Source organism: Exophiala spinifera (assembly GCF_000836115.1).
Source record: "Exophiala spinifera strain CBS 89968 unplaced genomic scaffold supercont1.3, whole genome shotgun sequence".
Taxonomy (NCBI): domain Eukaryota; kingdom Fungi; phylum Ascomycota; class Eurotiomycetes; order Chaetothyriales; family Herpotrichiellaceae; genus Exophiala; species Exophiala spinifera.
Genome location: NW_015622515.1, coordinates 1 through 17,172, shown reverse-complemented (window position 1 = coordinate 17,172; position 17,172 = coordinate 1). Strand labels below are relative to the sequence as shown.

General features: G+C 48.0%; 4 protein-coding genes across 4 annotated transcripts; 3 read left to right on the top strand and 1 right to left on the bottom strand.

Moving 5' to 3' along the window:
• Positions 1–985: 985 nt before the first annotated feature.
• On the bottom strand, positions 986–2,284 carry PV08_03727 (uncharacterized protein; the record flags this gene model as incomplete). Its single annotated transcript, XM_016378078.1, has 3 exons — positions 986–1,839; positions 1,891–2,035; positions 2,093–2,284. The coding sequence occupies 3 exons, from the start codon at positions 2,282–2,284 to the stop codon at positions 986–988; spliced, it is 1,191 nt and encodes a 396-aa protein (XP_016236755.1).
• A 1,046-nt stretch (positions 2,285–3,330) lies between these two features.
• Positions 3,331–5,136, top strand: PV08_03726 (uncharacterized protein; the record flags this gene model as incomplete). The annotated part of the gene is made up of 4 exons (XM_016378077.1): positions 3,331–4,074; positions 4,125–4,256; positions 4,306–4,421; positions 4,476–5,136. The coding sequence occupies 4 exons, from the start codon at positions 3,331–3,333 to the stop codon at positions 5,134–5,136; spliced, it is 1,653 nt and encodes a 550-aa protein (XP_016236754.1).
• Positions 5,137–13,573: 8,437 nt separating this feature from the next.
• On the top strand, positions 13,574–14,218 carry PV08_03725 (uncharacterized protein; the record flags this gene model as incomplete). The annotated part of the gene is made up of 1 exon (XM_016378076.1): positions 13,574–14,218. One exon carries the CDS (start codon positions 13,574–13,576, stop codon positions 14,216–14,218), a length of 645 nt encoding a protein of 214 aa, XP_016236753.1.
• A 108-nt stretch (positions 14,219–14,326) lies between these two features.
• Positions 14,327–17,035, top strand: PV08_03724 (uncharacterized protein; the record flags this gene model as incomplete). Its single annotated transcript, XM_016378075.1, has 3 exons — positions 14,327–14,641; positions 14,708–14,857; positions 14,885–17,035. The coding sequence occupies 3 exons, from the start codon at positions 14,327–14,329 to the stop codon at positions 17,033–17,035; spliced, it is 2,616 nt and encodes an 871-aa protein (XP_016236752.1).
• Between the last annotated feature and the right edge of the window lie 137 nt (positions 17,036–17,172).

The following is a 17,172-nucleotide window of genomic DNA, read 5'->3' as shown; positions in this document are numbered from 1 at the left end:
TCGTCTTCTTTCTGAGCCAGAAGATGACAGCGAGAATTCAACTCTTAAAACTCACCAAAGGCTTTTATCAGAACACAACATCTAGGAATTGAATCCTGTCGCTCACACGGGTGAGGATAACGTTTCTGCGAGAGATGACAAAGTCACCACAAGTAAGTCCGGCCAGGATCCAGCTCACCCTGATATCGAACACCCTGCCAATACCTTCAGAGCCTGCCCGTCGCCCAAATTATCCTGAGACGACGAAGATTTCCGTCTTCTCATTCGCGTGATGTCGCCTTTTTGGGCACTGTCGTGCCGTCAAACATTCGCCGGGCGTACAGTGAGTTGCTACACGATCTACATATCGACAGTGTTTTGTGGAGGGAACCTGAGCGCTGATTGTTGCTTTCATGCTCTCCAAAGAACTTCGCCCCGCCATTCTCTACAGTGCCAGCAAGTGCTAGCGCATTATCAGCCAACGATCATCCAGTAGATCTCTGCGTGGCAACAAGTGATTTGGATGAGCTCGCAGAAATATCCAATCCAGCTCGGAACTCGCTGGAGGAGACCAATCCAATGTCGTCATTTTAGGGACTATGAAATGTCTTAGCCCGCAGTTGAACAATCGTTAAGGATCTGTAAAGTGCTCTTCTAGGAATTGCTGCGCGAAACTGTCAATTAAGCAATCTATATTTGAAGTTGATGAGAGCACAGTGGTCCGGATTTCCGCATGAGATCAAAGCCTGGGATAAAGCCTAAGATATCCTCACAGCATAACAAAGGTCTATCGCAGAATGGCAGGTTACCATTTGCATATTTTCGCGCCAATAATCACCACGCAATTTATAGTTCACCGTAGACACATTTGTACTCCATCTTAATAGCTGAGTTTTACACTCCCTACTTCATCTAGAAGTATGGTATCATATCCCAGATAGGTTGTAGAGGTCTTAAGAGGTCTCGGTCAGCTCAACAGACTGGATGGTGAAGGGCTAGGCAAGGCTTACCCAATATCTCTTTTAGCTTCTTGGTCTTTCAGAGATCCGAAGCCGTCTCCAATATAATTTGATGGTTTTATTCCAGACATGTAGATCTCATCCCAATTCGTGAGGATGTCATTGATAATCGCCATGCCTGCAAGCCGAATGTTGATGAGGCTTGGCTCATATCCACCTTGCGCAGCCTCGAACAGATGATAAAATGGGTCAACATTTGGTGGGGCTCGATCGAAATCGCTGGCGGTGCGCATGTTAATTACACGGCCGTAATCTAGCTTTCCTGCTATTGCACCACGGAAAAGGCCTTCGTGGAGTCCGCTGTCTTCGGTATTGGTTGCACAATATGTGGCCGATCCATTGGTCACGAGCCTTGTGTAATTCGAGAACGCGAAGCCTGTGCGGGCACCAGACCAGTATAGATTGGAAGCGCCACTAGAACATACCTTGACCCCAGGAGCTTTGTTGGCCGGTGAATAGTCGTAATTCGCACGATACGCAACAGCTTCTGCAGAGTCATTCAACGGTGTCTTGGAAACGATTTCAACAACCCTGGTTGTCAACTTCTTATTGAGCTCGAAGGCCTCCCAGCCAAACCAGCTGGTGGGGTACGCGCCAGGATTGCTGGAGTCAGGTCTGTCTGCGCCGAGAGGAAAGAAGTTGCAGCCATTTGCAGGCATATCGCTCTCGGAAAGGCTGTACTGGAGGTCAAGATTCACAACATAATCGGCAAATGTGACGGAGCCTGTAGTTCCTTCGTATGGGTTGATGCCGGCAATCGCAGCTACAAGAAAGTATGTCTTCGTGAGGTTGAAATGAGGCGACATCCAGAGAGCTTGCATTGAAGCAGCTGCATTGACAACTGGACGAAAATCTTAGAATAATCATCGGGGACTGCAGAATCTACACATACCGCCCAGCCCGGAAGTAATCTGGCAAACAGTGTCATCTCCAGAACAATGTACATCGGGCCAAAGAGGCGACAAACCGGTAACGGTAACGTTCTTCGCGAATAGATCAATTGTCGTATCATACCAGACATCGGCTTCTGGCGCAAACTAAATTTTGCCATTTTATCAGCAGCATTCGTGAATAGAGTCTCTTGCGTGTCTCACAGTGCTGATAATCATGACCTTGGGACGAATCATATATGGAGAGGTTGCGCCCGAACGCGGGGTTTGTCTTTGGCCTGTATGGTTCGACCGGTTTAGAGACCTGAAAGCAATGTTCCGGCCCAGTCTGTTATTACCTGTGGCAGCGAAGGTATCGCCAAGACACAGAAGAAGTATAAGAGTCATGAAATGCATGATGTCGATGTTTGCTGGAAAGCTGAGAGTTTTGCCTGATGAAAATCTAGTTAGGGTTAACCGCGATCATTTATGTAGCTGATGAGAGGCAGGAATTCTTCTTTCTTCGTAAATTTTCGACAAGGTTCGGCCGATAACAGCGGCCGGGACCGCCCTAATGCTCATAATAATGTCTCAAAAGGTGCAAAGATTCGTTCGACGATGAAGCGTTAAGACGATGCCATGATAAAGAATTCGATCGTGGCAGGCGGCACCCCCAAATATATGACCCCCAACACCTCAGGCCCCAGACAAGCTCGATCTTCTCAGATCAATTTCCTCTTAGCTAGGGGGATGATCCAGCTCGCCCTAGATCAAAGAGCGGTGTATTTCGTCCAATCTAATAGCTGAAGAAGATCTAAAAGCCATTGAGTGATATGGTAACAGAAGGCATTCCCCTGAAGAGAAGAATCGCAGCAACCAGCGTGTCTGATTGAGGAAGGTCAACCGAAGTAGCGACAACGACGTGATTAGTCAACCTTGTGATTAAGCGTCGGAATCGGTAATATTTGTTCCCGCTACAGCTTACGAGCTCTCACATATATATAGCGGCAAGTCTACTTTTGTTGCAGTTAGTCAATTAATTCTCTTCATGCCCCTACAACCACAATCTTTTCACGTTCTCGATAAAGCTGCAATAATCTTGGATCAACGCTAGCAAAGAGAAATATCTCATGCGCCGGAAGCACAGTTTGCGGCAAACTGGGTGCTGAGAGGCTCAACTTGAGATGCGTGTCACCAAAAGTCGCAGCAGACGTGCCGACGACGGCACGTCGAAGATATTATACGATAGACAACATATGTGTACATTCAATGGTTGTGGGAAGGCTTTCACAAGAGCTGAACATCTAAGAAGGCATCAACTGAACCGTGAGTAGAACCACAAGCTTTAATTTTAGAAATATTGCTGAGCTCGTGCATCAGACCAGGCTGCAAGGCTTTGGACTTGTCCATCTTGCTCAGCTACTTTCGTCCGTCGAGATTTGTGGCAGCGCCATAGGCATTCCATGCGCGAAGCACAAGAATCGACGGAATCTACTTACAAGGAATCTTCTAGTGATGTGAAAGCCACGGATTGCACTGATGGCGGCCGGGATACTTGCATTCCTGATGCCGTCAACGATTCTACAGACGAACAAGAAAACCTCTTCTTCCTGCATCGCATCTCTTCTCACAGGCATAAATTTTCTGCTGCTGATGGCATTTCCGAGATTCCTGGAAATCTTCTCATTGAGACTGGACTTACAGAATCTGACACGGAAGGTATTGGCACATCAAACTCCGGCGACCAAATGCCTAGTAGATCAAGCCCTGCCGATAGCCCACCACCCATGTATCTTCAAGAAACATCAACGAAACTCCTAGTGTCAAGCTGGAAGGATTACGAGGCACCAAGCTGCGGGCGCAAAATCTGTAATGCTCTGACCGCCAAGAAAAGGACAGAGCTCCTTCTTGCTCTGAGATCCATGGGCGACATTGATATCGGAGATCGCATTTTCTCCTTAAGTGGTATGAAACAAGGGATTCATCTATACGCCCGAAACATCTCCATCGAATATCCAATTCTCCACAATGAATTGCTTCTCCCAACAAGAGAAGAGATGGAATCAGAATTTGCTGGAGATGTTGCCCCCCCTGAACTACTATGGGCTGTCATCTCTCTCGGATGGGCCCTTATGCGAAGCGAAGACGCTCATGAATTGAACATGGCATGCACTGTCCAACGAATATTGAGAAAAGAAGTGATCTGCGTAAGTGCCCTTGCTCTTCCATTCATCTTTAGCTCACAAGGGACATAAAGCATCCATGCCTCACAGTTTCACCTCCTCTTTGGCTTGTTCAAACATTATTTTTCGTTTTGATTTTTGCTCGATACCAAGGCACACAAGAAGAATATGGCTTTTCCGTCACATTCCACAATGTCTTACTTGATGTAGGTGCACGAAAAAATTCATGCTCTCGACAATAGCTTAATGTAACAGGCTATACGACGACTAGATACAAGATCATTACAACATTCAGATTCCCCTTCCAAGGATGGACAGGAATTGCCCCGCAGAGCTTGGCTCGTATGGATACGTAAGGAGTCAATTAAAAGGTGACATGGAAGTCCAATTATCCGTGGATTGAACCTGACATTACTGAATACTAGGCTTCTCCTAGAGACTTTTGTGCTGGATATTAAACAATCTATCCTACACGGTGGAGAGCTCGTCCTACATCCAGTTGATGTTCACTTGACGCTTCCAATCTCTGAAGAGGCTTGGTACGTCAATTCTGCTGAGGATTGGGCCGATACATTACTGCAGGTGATAGAACAACAACCGCAACTCATCTCCATATTGAAGGACGAGTGGACTATTTCCCCTTTGTACAGACCCAAAAGGTTGCTTACTTATTCCAACGCCGTACTCCATGGCATGATTGCAATCGCAAGAGAAAAAGTCAAGCGAAGCGATAACGTCTTTGCCAACAAATCAAGCGAGTCTCTGGAGAATGTGGCTGACATCATGAGACAGTATCTGGTGGCATTGGAGTCATCCAAGAACCAGAATCAACTTTCACCCTCTATCAGGTCGTATCTCTGGCGAAGTTGCTTCTGCATGGCGCGACTTGCATATACATTGTATGAGGTTACTGCCATTGATCTACAAACGGTTGCAGGTAAAAATCCCATAGAAGGCAAGTTTTGTGGGACTTCCGACTACTTGAAGTCAAAGAGTAGAATTCGGTCTTGGGCGACACAAAGACGAAGTCTCCTCGGAGTCAATCGTACGAAATTGAACGTTTTAGTGGATAATTGCAAACACTGACAGTGGTAGATGCCGCCAAAATCCTCAGGGACCGTTTATGCTCTGTATCCGAATCAGTGCATTCCCATCACTGCCTATGGTGTCTCTACATCGCGGGATTGGTTTGCTGGAATTTCGGTTTCGCGATTAGCGGAACGGTGAATAACCACGAACTTGTCCGAAATGGCCAAATATTATCAAAAAGATTGGCTCGAGAACACTGTAGATTCTACCTCGAATCAGTGACAGGGGACGACAAAGCCCCCCAGAACTCAAAATATCATGGAAAAACGACTGGGATGCTGATAGTACTGATCGACTTTTTGAAAGCTCAATGCAGGGGTGGACTGATCGAAGAAGGGGTGGAACTACTCCTTCGTGTCACTGGGCTTGAAGCTCCTCGAGTCTTTAACGTGCGCTGACCCAATGACTGGCTGAGGGAGATCTGAGTGAGGCTATCATTATCTTGCCTTTCTCCGTAAATATATACCCCTGGGCTAGTGGGTCCTAAGACTGTCACACACTCGACCTCTCTTGGTCATGTTAACCTGTTAGAAATAGTGCCTCAGTGTTATGTTTCGCTCCACCAGGTGTTAGGAACTGCTCGAAGAACAGGCAGAGTGATAACACAATAGAGGGTTGAGATATTCCTATCTAGAGGTGCGCTCTAATACAAGACTCTAAGCATAAGGAAGAAAAGTTCCTTATGCGAGTAGCTTGCGTGAAAAGTGCGAAGCTCGGGAGTGCGCTAAGCTATGTCAAGATAAGTTGGCTTGGCGCGCACTCCTGAGGAGTGTTGTTCCTCGAGCGCCTACCATTATTACGCCGTGGACGGGTGACCCGTCCACATATAAAGTAGGTCTTGGCATAGAGAGCGAGTGATCCATCCATGGGGTGATCCATCTGTCAAGAGGACCAGGTTATAGTGGGGAATGGTGGAGATAATGGCGGGGAATAGCGTGAATTGCCTTGTATACAAGGATAACTATGAATGAGTGTTGTGAGTGAAGCTTGGAGGACTTCATCTCGAGGTGGGTTAAGCCCTCCTTAAATAGCTAACAAGCGACGAAGAAACCAAGCATTATGGGTCATAACCTTTACTCGTGAGTCATAGCCTTCACTCGTGAGTCATGATCTTAACTTAGCTGGCTGAGTGAGGCTGTGGTTGACCAGTTGGTGTCTGGGCGAGGCTGTGGACTTTGATAGTCACGAGGCTTAGTCTCCTGGGTCCCTGGGGTTGGTTCCTTGCCTCGCTAACTATAGTGAGGATTCACATATAGTCAACACACCCCCGTAAGCCTTTTTTCGTCAAAAATAGGCTTATTTTCTTGACCTTAGCGAGGATCGAACCCTGAACCTTGTTGTTGATTTTCAGGGTTTATATATTTGATTCCTTGATTTCTGTGCTAATAAAAGCACTAAATCGACCTGCTAATTGCTGTATTGCCTTGGTGGTGCAGTGGTTGGTAGAATTGAGGGGCCTATTCCTGCGGGGTAGGTAAGAGGGTTGTCCTTCCGGGTAGTCTAGTGTCGCCTGGTCATAATGCTCCGGTTAGTTGCTTAATCAATGTAATTCACTGCGCAATAAGGAAATATCCTTGATCAAAGTACTGTTGTGATCTGTGTCGTTGATGAAGGCGCTAACTTCATCTATATAGGGCTTTAAGCCAGACATAGGAGAAGATAACTTCCTTTTTGTTGATCAATATTGTTGAATATATTGATGTCCCTTAGACAGATTCGTAAATGAGTGAAAAGTCTTTTAGACTTGTTGTTTTTGGCTGAGCCTAGTTGAGTAGGTTTTAGCTGTTTTTAGCCTTAATAAGGCTATAGATTTCGAAGGCCTATTCCAGTGATGAACTGAGTCCATTTTTCACTAGAAATAGCCTTAGTTAGGCCGTCGGCTAACTGGGTTTCTGTTGAGGTCCAGTTAAGGTTGGTTAAGCCTTTTTGAGTGCATTCTCGAACATAGTGATATGTGATGTCGATATACTTAGTTCGAGCGTGATAGACAGGGTTTCTGGCAAGTTCGATGGCTGAGTTTGAATCACTATAAATATTAGTGACTTCGAGGCCTGAGGCACCTATTTCTGAGATTAGCGCCCTTAGATATTGTTGTTCTTTGATTGCATCTCTTAGGGCCATGTATTCTGCCTCACAGGATGATAAGGCCACCGTTCTTTGGAGTTTTGAGTTCCAGGATAAGGGGGTTCCTCTATAAAGGAATATATACCCTAGTAGGACAGGACTCGACTGTAGCGCCTTTTCGCGGCAGATCGGCGCGCGGAATGGAAATAAACTTTGAGTGTAGCGCCAAATTTGTCCTGTAGCGTTATATTTATTGTAGCGCTAAATGTTCTATGGCTTAGCCTTATAGTAATGTAGTGTAGCCTCGCCTCTACCTTTTAAATGATTGACTCTTTTATTCTAGCTGATCCTTTCAAGACTTGACTTTATGGATACATGGTTATCTTATCTTCTCTTTATATTATAATCTTCTCTTCCTAGCTTCGCAGCTATAATCTTATAATAAGCGCTCCTGAAAACGCGTTGATTTATACGCTATATTAACGCGCCTTATGTGTTGATCTGAGGTCTGTCTGGCAGTATCTTTCTTAGGTTCACTTGATCGATAGCTCGCGTCGATCCTAGTTGAAAAACCTCACGACACTTGATCTCACGGATATCTCTTAACTAATGCCTCGAAACGACCTATCTCAAGAGAATATAGCCCTGACCATGGTTTCTGGATTCGCGTGCGGCCACTGCTTGATCCGTACAACTAGCCAACAGCTTCTAGGGCGATATCTCTCCGCCTATCATCACATAGAACAGTTCGATATCACTGACGGTTAAGATTATCGATATATCCTTATACAGCGATGGGCCATTGCCGGCCTAAGAGCATAATAATACTGGATTATCGCTTCTATCAGCAGTGTGGCGTCTTTAATAAACCCTGTTTCTCGCAAGCGAAAGTGTTTTTAAGTTAGCCACTAGAAGCTGTCTTGGCCGAGAATAATGGGTGCCGTGAATATGTGAACCTAGCTATAGCCCTAGTAGTCTAGGCACAGACTGTAGCGCCTTTTCGCGGCAGATCAACGCGCGGAATGGAAATAAACTTTGAGTGTAGCGCCAAATTTGTCCTGTAGCGTCATATTTATTGTAGCGCCAAATGTTCTGTGGCTTAGCCTCATGATAACGTAATATAGCCTCGCCTTGATCTTTTGAACGATTAACTCTTCCATCCTAGCTGATCCTTCCAAGACTTGACTTCACGGGTACACGATTATCTTATCTTCTCTTTGCATTATGATCTTCTCTTCCTAGCTTCGCAGCTATAATCTTACGATAAGCGCTCCTGAAAACGCGTTGATTTGTACGCTATGTCAACGCGCCCTACGTGTTGATCCGAGGTCTGTCTAGCAGTATCTTTCTTAGGTTCACTCGATCGACAGCTCGCGTCGGTCCCAGTTGGAAAACCTCACGACACTCGATCTCACGGATATCTCTCAACTGACGCCTCGAAACGATCTATCCCAAGAGGATACGGCCCTGGCCACGGTTTCTGGATTCGCGTGCGGCCACTGCTCGACTCGGACAACCAGCCAACAGCTTCTAGGGCGACATCTCTCCGCCCACTATCGCATAGAACAGTCCGATGCCACTGACAGTTAGGATTATTGATGTGTTCTTCTACAGCGGTGGGCCATTACCGGCCCGAGAGCACAGCAATACTAGATCGTCGCTCTTATCAGTAGTGTGGCGCCTTTAATGAACCCTGTTTCTCGCAAGCGAAAGCGTTTCTAAGTCAGCCACCAGAAGCCGTCCCAACCGAGAATAATGGGTGCCGTGGACGCGCGAACCTGGCTACAGCCCTCCCCTCCTCCACCGTCGACTCTCCTCTTCACGATTCATCAGGAGGAAAAAGAACGGATCGCGTCCTCTTACTCGACGTTTAATCTACGGTCGCAGAGCGAGTCAGACCTCACTCCCTGGTTCGAGCGGACAGGCTGGATCGCGACTTACGCTCACCTTCCTCGAGAGACCCTTTTCCGGATAACCCAGCTACCGACTCGACGGACGCGAGGAGAAGGTTTCGCGTTAGGTGAGCTCTCTTCAAGCCATAAATTTTCTACATCTTAGGGAGTCGAAATCCGCAGTTTATGTGGAGACGAGACTCGCATTTATTCAGTTCTAACTATCATCGATAGTATCTTTGATCGATGTGAAGATACTGTTCGCGCGACACCGCATGCCTTTCTCTGCTGGTTATAAAGTCGAGAGCCTAACTGAGCGTTTAAGCGGCCCTTTTAATTAGTTCTTCATGACTTAACTCGACGAAGATACCGACAATACTGGAAGAGATGTCTCATATTCTGTCTTCGCTATATATAACTCTCAAACACTACCTAATCCAGTCTGGGTATTTCAATCACAAGCGATTAGCGAGGTCTTATATTAAGGATATAGGATCAAATGGCAGCTCAAGATCCAGGTCACCCTTCTTGGGAAGATAGTACTATGGAGGATCAAGATGAGGATCAAGATAAGGATCAAGATAAGGATCAAGACGAGGATCAAGACGAGAATAAGGGGGCCAAAGAAGATATTAAAGATATTGAAGACAATAAAGAAACAGATAAAGATAATTATTTCTCTGAAGAAGAAGATTATCTAACCATCGGGCCTAATATCTTAGACAATTTTGATAACACTGTCGGCCCTTAATTATTAGGTCCAGATAATACCCAATCTCACCCACCTTCTCTTTCTGACCTGGTCTTTCAACTGAGTGTCTCACTCTGCACACAGGAATACACTGACGGCCGCCCCCAGTCCACCACTCTGGTCTTCCTCAGCGGTGTCTTAGGTTTCACGGCAGGAGGGCAGGGATACCACCGTCCGCGAGCGTACACATAGACCCTTGCTGCGTTGATCCATCAGCAGACTCTCCTTCTCCTCGAATCGACACTTCCCATATCCGACTACCCCAGCTTAGGGATCTCAGCTCGACCGCGACGAGAACAGCTTGTCCATCTTCAAGCAATACGACAACGATATACTTGTGGCGGGTGCCTCACCTCCCTTCTCGAGTTCACTAGTCTCCTGGCCTTTGGTCGTCACTTTCTCGACTCCGAAGGACCGACATTCTTCTTTCATTGAAGTGATGACGGTCAAACTCTGTCGTTCGCGAAGTATCAGCTGTCATTGCAGTCATTTCGGTCTTTTGCACATGGCCTTGTTGACCAGGCTTCGACTCTTCGCCGCCAGCTCATATATGATTGGTCTCTCTCTTACAATCTCCATTTCATTCGGGACCTCATTAGCCACACGACGCCGAGATATTTCTTCGTTCAAGAAGCACAGAATGGTCTCCGTGGCGCCTACCTGCACCTCTCCACCCGTGTCTGTCAACAGGGGCTCATTAAGCACAACCGATAGGTCCACGCCGCGGTTTAAAAGTATCTTCGACTTTATGAAGACTTCCTTGTCCTTCTCTTTCAGCTGTTCTTTATCTGCGGTGGCCAGTCTCCCTGTATCCACGATCTAATGAGCCTTGAAGCCTGGAACGGGCTAACTAACGCCCATGGGATCTATGTTTATGGGGGATCGGTCCTCTCCATTAGCCGTGTATTCAAAAGTCAGCGTATCACTTATTGTGAGTTTTACGCCGCTCGCTTTCTTCCCCCCTCCGTTGGTCAGCTAGTCTACTACTACATGGTCTTTATCCAGCCATTCGTCGACCTCCTCCTCCACCAGTGTCTTGGCCACAGCACCACGAGCCATCTATTCGCTTCCAACTCTTTCATTGCCCACCAATCTCTTCCTCGTCCTTGGATAGTCGGCGACATGACTCGATGGCTTCGCTAAACAAGTCGATCCATCCTTCGCGTCCCCCTCGATGTTCAGCTCTATCGACAGGCCATCATCACCATGACCGAAAAGTATCTGCGATATATGATCCAGCCGACGGATATATATCGTGACGTCAGCCCTCAGGCTTCTTCGTGCCGCGTTCTCGCTTGGCAAAGTGGACACCAACCACTTTAACGTGCCGTCAATTATGGCATCGACACTGATTTCCCTAGTAGGCTGCAACCTACTCTCCTAGAGCGATATCGCTAAGTCTCTCGGCAGTGGCACGAGTTCCTCGAGTTTATCCCGACTCTCAGTCGAGTGCCGCTCTAAGAAGTCCGTGTAAATATATAGTCTGATTATACATGATTTCCTCCGGTGGCACCCACTGTACACCCAGCGCCAGCTCCCTCAAGAGACTCTCGCGCTCCCTCCGACTATACTGCAGCTATGGTTCTTTCTCAGCCAAAACTACCTATACCTCGTGATCCTTGTATCACTATACTACCTCCTAAATCTACAACGACCTTGAATGATATGATTATATCTAAAGACCTCATTTTGTATAACGAGGCGTATCAGATCTTTATCTATCGACGCCACGGCTATACAATCACTAACCTCAGCACTCATCTAAGAAATCAGCATCAAGAGCTTTCGCTATCTTTACGTCGATAACTTATAGAGAAACATCAGCACCAAGTTATCGTTCAGATAGAGGAGATTCTAACCCCCCCTCCTAACTCTCCACCCATTGAGGGACTCAGTGCACCTATTCCTGCATTTCAGTGTAACTATCCTCGCTGTGAGTGGGTGAGTTCTCATTCAAAGAGCATGGAACAATATGCTAGAGAGCAGCATCATTGGAGAGTATCACAAGGACGAACACATTGGACTCTAGTTTTTGCGCAGACATAGTGGATATCGGGTGGTAAGCGTAGATATTTTAGAGTTTAGGTGTTGGATGATTATTAAGTCTTAGCGTATATACATTTAAGAGCGACACATTAATTATATAAGTAGATTTTAATTTAAATATATCTTCTACTACTGATTGAATAACTACTATTAGAATTAAACTACGAATAAGGTTAGTATACTAGTACAGTATATAACCGCGTAACTACTTTATATCTTCGATTATTATACTATAACTACAATACTACACGATTAATACCGTCTATTGATCTGTACCACTCATGGGTACGCTATATTATCTCTCGAGTCACATCTTCGAAATGAGCATCGAGATCTTAGTCTTCAGCAACGAAAAGAGATTCTTTCTGCCCATAAGGGCCAAGTCTATGCTAGACCAGACAAGATAAATATATCATCACCATATCAACCATCTATTGACGGTCTCGCATCACCGATTCCAGCGTTTCTTTGTGCGGCGCAATTCTGTGGCAATATTAGTAGCAATATTAAAACCATTGAACAACACGCTCGTCATCACCATCAATGGAAAAAGACAATATAACAACCGGTTTTTTGGAGTCAGGTTCAAGCGCAAACTTTTTTCGTTTCTCGAGGACTCCGAAAATACTTTGTTGTGCGCTCAGTCTCAAATTCTTTACCCCATACTACATCGATATCCAGTCCATCTAGTGTCCGGACCGCACGAGAAATCCACGGCCACGAAGTTCGGCAGTCATCTAGTTCAAATCCGACTGATGTTGTCCCGCTCGCTGGTGACAATGCTCGAACAATTATGCAGTGTCTCCAGGAGAAAAGAGTCGTGCTTGATACCGTCCATGAAACCAAAATGTAACGACTCGAGATAGGGTTGTTGAAATAAGATCGCATCGGTTGGTACAATCGAACCAAATGGCAAGATCATTTCCACGGTCGCAATCTTGTGTATCTTGCGTGGGCGACTCGAATGTCGGAGAAGAACGAGCCAGTACTACAAGAGATCTTGAATATATTTGATAGACTTACCGTCTGGTCGGCTGATAGTGTTACTACACTCGATCATGAGTCACGACGTTGGTTATGCAGTGAACAGGCGACCGTGATTTCCGCCCGACCATTCAATCGACTTCAAAATGCCGACAGTGAGGATCGATACTTCATGTACATTCGACGATTTATCTGTTATACTTGTCGAGTATGGGACTTCGAGATTTAGACCCGAAGGCGTACACATTCTACTCAATCCCCTTAATGTACAAACGACGATAAAACCAGTAATCCGCAATCTTCTACAACTATATCTAATCCAATGTTTAATCATATACAAACTAATATCTTTTCAGTTAGAAGATCTCGAACACTATATCAAGAGATAGACTCTAACAATACTACTAATAATAATGATAACGACGATAACAACGACGATGATAATGACGATAATAACGACGATAATGATGACAATAACAACGATAATGATGACAATAACGACGACAATAATAATAACGATAATAATGATGATGACGATAACGATAATGATGACGATAACGATGATGATGATAATAACAACAACAATAATAATGATGATGACAACAATAATAATAATCATGACGATAATAATGAACAACTATCCAGATTATGTACACCAAACACAGAGAGAAGTAACGATGACACAACAGAAGACATTATGAAAGATGCGCGTGAGCTATTCCCATGGACTGATAACCAGTTTCAAGCAACCACGAACATGGTGAATTCCGTATGTACATTTAAGGATGATGAAGCTCGAGGTCGTCAAGTTACAGACTCGAGTAAGACCGAGGCGGTTCAATTATTTCTTCAGCAATTTATCTTTCATCATGTCGGTGGCGAGCCGTTCAAGAGTGGGTTAATTCATTTTGTCGCCGTACTCGGCATTGACGAGGAAAACCGTCGACTCAGGGAGGCGATCAACTTTTCTTATGTCGTGGCCGGTTTGGTCTGGTCCATTCGAGTGTTGGCCGTGGAGATTCTACTTCCGGCGCACAAGCGAGAGACCCAGCCCGATAGCCATGAGCGACGACTTAAGTTTCAACGTTATCGTCGTGAATATTTAGTCGATGGGAGTAGTACGCCCATGAGTGAGCTCATCAACTTACTCGCTTACGGAAAGTACATCGCACTTAATACGAGTAATGCCGGCAGTATGACTTGGTCTCGAGATGGCGAAATCATCTATTATCATGGACTATCTATTCCACTCAACTCGGTCCGCTCCATGATTATCAGCAACATTGAACGCGCGGAAGAGCTATTATGGCGCGAGTTGATGTGGACATCGAACTTGGCCTAACGATTCATCGTCGATTTGGATCAATTGGAGGATGATCTCCCATTCACCCGTCGTGGCTGGTCATTCTTGAAACGTGAAAGGAATCAGCTGGCCAATGGCTATGACTGGATGGCGGCGAAAGCCAGTACACAACGAGGTAAACGACGTCTATTTCGTGTCAACGGCACGTGGCAGCTCCGCGGGGTTCGACGATGGCTTCAGCACACCATATACTTTCTCGAACGACTCTTGTTCGCTATGCACTCAACATACGGACCCGTCAGTCGTGGTACCGAGATCACCGCTATTCGATTTCGTAATGGCGCCACGGCCGATCGCAACTTTTTCATCATCGACGGCAGTGCTTGCATCATCACCCGCTACCACAAGTCCCAGCAACTCTTCGACACTCCCAAGGTCATTCCACGTTTCTTGCTGTGGCGGGTGGGTTAGCTGGCGGTCTTGTACTTGGTCTATATTTAACCGTTTCGTGAACTATTATTAAGTGAGACGCAGAATCTCGACCCGAGTGACCATCTCTGGCACAATGACAAGGGCCCGTGGGAAACCGACCAATTAACGCGGGTCATTAAGCGCGAGACGGCTCTCGGACTCGGGCATCGATTTAACACGCTGGACTTTCGACACATCGCCATTGGGGTGGGACGATGAGTGATCGGTGACTAGTTTGGCCGAGGCTCCAAGGACGAGGTGGGCGAGATCGAGGAACCGGAACAGGAAGGTGAGGATCCCATCGAGTTACAGAGTGGACGGACGGAAGCCATGGGCGCGTCACGATATGTCGTCCCCGCGGACATCATCAAGCACTTGAGTGTACGCTCGTTGGACACATTTCGACCATTGAGCGAGGGCTGGCATCGATTTCTTGGCTTGGTCAGTGTGCGTTCGCAGATGTGGGAGAAGACTCTGGTCACGCCGGCTCGACCATCGCCCGTCGTAGGGTCCAGCGCTCACACCATCAGCCACACGGCCACGCATAAACGACACGGTCGATCGTCATGGGAGGTGTCGAGTGAGAAGCAACGGCCCCGTTGGCGTGCTTTGTTTGACGACGAGGCCGGGAGTGCCGGTCCGAGCACCACTTCGTTCGCTTCTCTGTCGCTGCCCCCCGCGTCTGAACGGGCCACGTCCGCCGTCCCCGTGGCCGCGTCGTCGAGTGAGATCGAGGGAGCTATGCATCGATTGTTTGGCGACGGGCCCGTGGGATTTCATTCCCGTGAACAGGAGGAAGGGGTCCGCGCGGTGTTGAACGCCGAAACCCCCGTGACCGTGGTACTGCCGACCGGCGGAGGGAAAACGCTACTGGCCATGCTGCCCGTCGTGCTCGAGACGCGCGGGGTCAGCATCTTCATCGCCCCGTTTCGAGCGTTGGTGGACGACATGGCGCGTCGATTGCGCGCGGCCGGCATTGATTGTTTCGAGTGGCACCACGGCGAGAACAATCCCGCCCGTCTGGTGATCGTGAGTGCCGACGCCGCGGTCACGCCCGCATTCAGCACATACTGTCGGGTTTTGAGAGACAGCGAGCTGTTGCGGCGTGTGTTTGTCGACGAATGCCACACCACATTCACCGACAGTCATTGGCGGGCGAAGCTGTCCCGTCTCCGTCACGTGCGCGAGTTGGGGTGCCCGACATACTTACTCACCGCCACGTTGCCCCCCCGTCGCGTGTTCGAGTTGGAAGAGAGTATGGCCGTCCGACTCACGCGCATTATCCGTGCATCTACCATCCGACCGGGTCATCGCTACTGCGTTCAGCACTGCCGTCCCGGCGAGCTCGAGTCGACCGCGCTGGAGGTGTGTCGTCGACGGCAGGAGCACTTACTCCGTGCACGGCAGAAAGGCGTGGTGTACTGCTTGTCGCGGGCCCAGTGCGAGGAGATGGCCGCGGGGCTCGACTGCGCCCACTACCACGCCGGGGTGGTCGATCGCGCCGAGCGACTCGAGCGTTGGGTGCAGCGAGGGGGGTTGATCGTGGCCACGTCGGCGCTCGGTACGGGCGTGGACATTCCGGGCATCGTCTTCGTCTTGCACATCGACATCCCGTGGAGTATGATCGACTTTGCCCAGGAGAGTGGTCGCGGTGGACGAGCCGGTGAGACGGTGGACTCGTTGGTTCTCGTGACCCAGCGCGCCGCCGAGGTCCGTCTTCAGCGTCGCCATCTCGACGTCGAAGCCCAGGTGATGGCCCAGTTCGTCAACAGCCGCACATGTCGTCGACGAGTGATGAGTGAATATCTCGACGGGCCGACACTGGCACGGTCATGTGTCGACGACGCGGAGTGGGTCCGTTGCGATCGTTGCGGCGAAGGTGAGCATGAGGTCCGTACTCGTACCCGGCAGGATGAAGAGGAGCGACGGCGAGTGGAAGAGGCATTAACCGAGATGACGATCGGATGCGTGTACTGTTGGTTCTCGAGCCGTGACGGTCGCGATTCGAGCCACGGAACGCAGGATTGCCCATGGACATCGTGGAATCGTGGCGACGTGGAACGGTTTCGCCAGCAGATCCGTTACGCGGCCAACAGTCACAGTTGTCATCGATGTGGCGTCAGCCAATATCTCTGCGCGACGGGGGTCGAGGTGTCGCGGGCGTGTCAATGGCCGGGGGTGGTGGTGCCGATCTTGTTCTGTGCGATGCACAGCGAGTCCGGGTTTAACGAGGTTCAGATTACCGGGTATCAGGGCGAGTATCTTGATCTCGCGGTGTATAGTCAGTGGCTTGGACAGCGGCACTTTCAACGGATTTGGGGTGAGAATATGAGTAATGGTATGGCGGTGATACGGCGTCTTATTCTATTTGGGATAGATGAATAGCGTGTGACTCGAGATCATCATGAGATTTATTTATTCGACATCAAGACCGTCGATTCGGGCTCGACGAGGGAGAATGAACCGCGAGAGAGACGAGCAGATTGTGTCTCTCGCTCATTAGTCTCTGAGATCGGTATAGA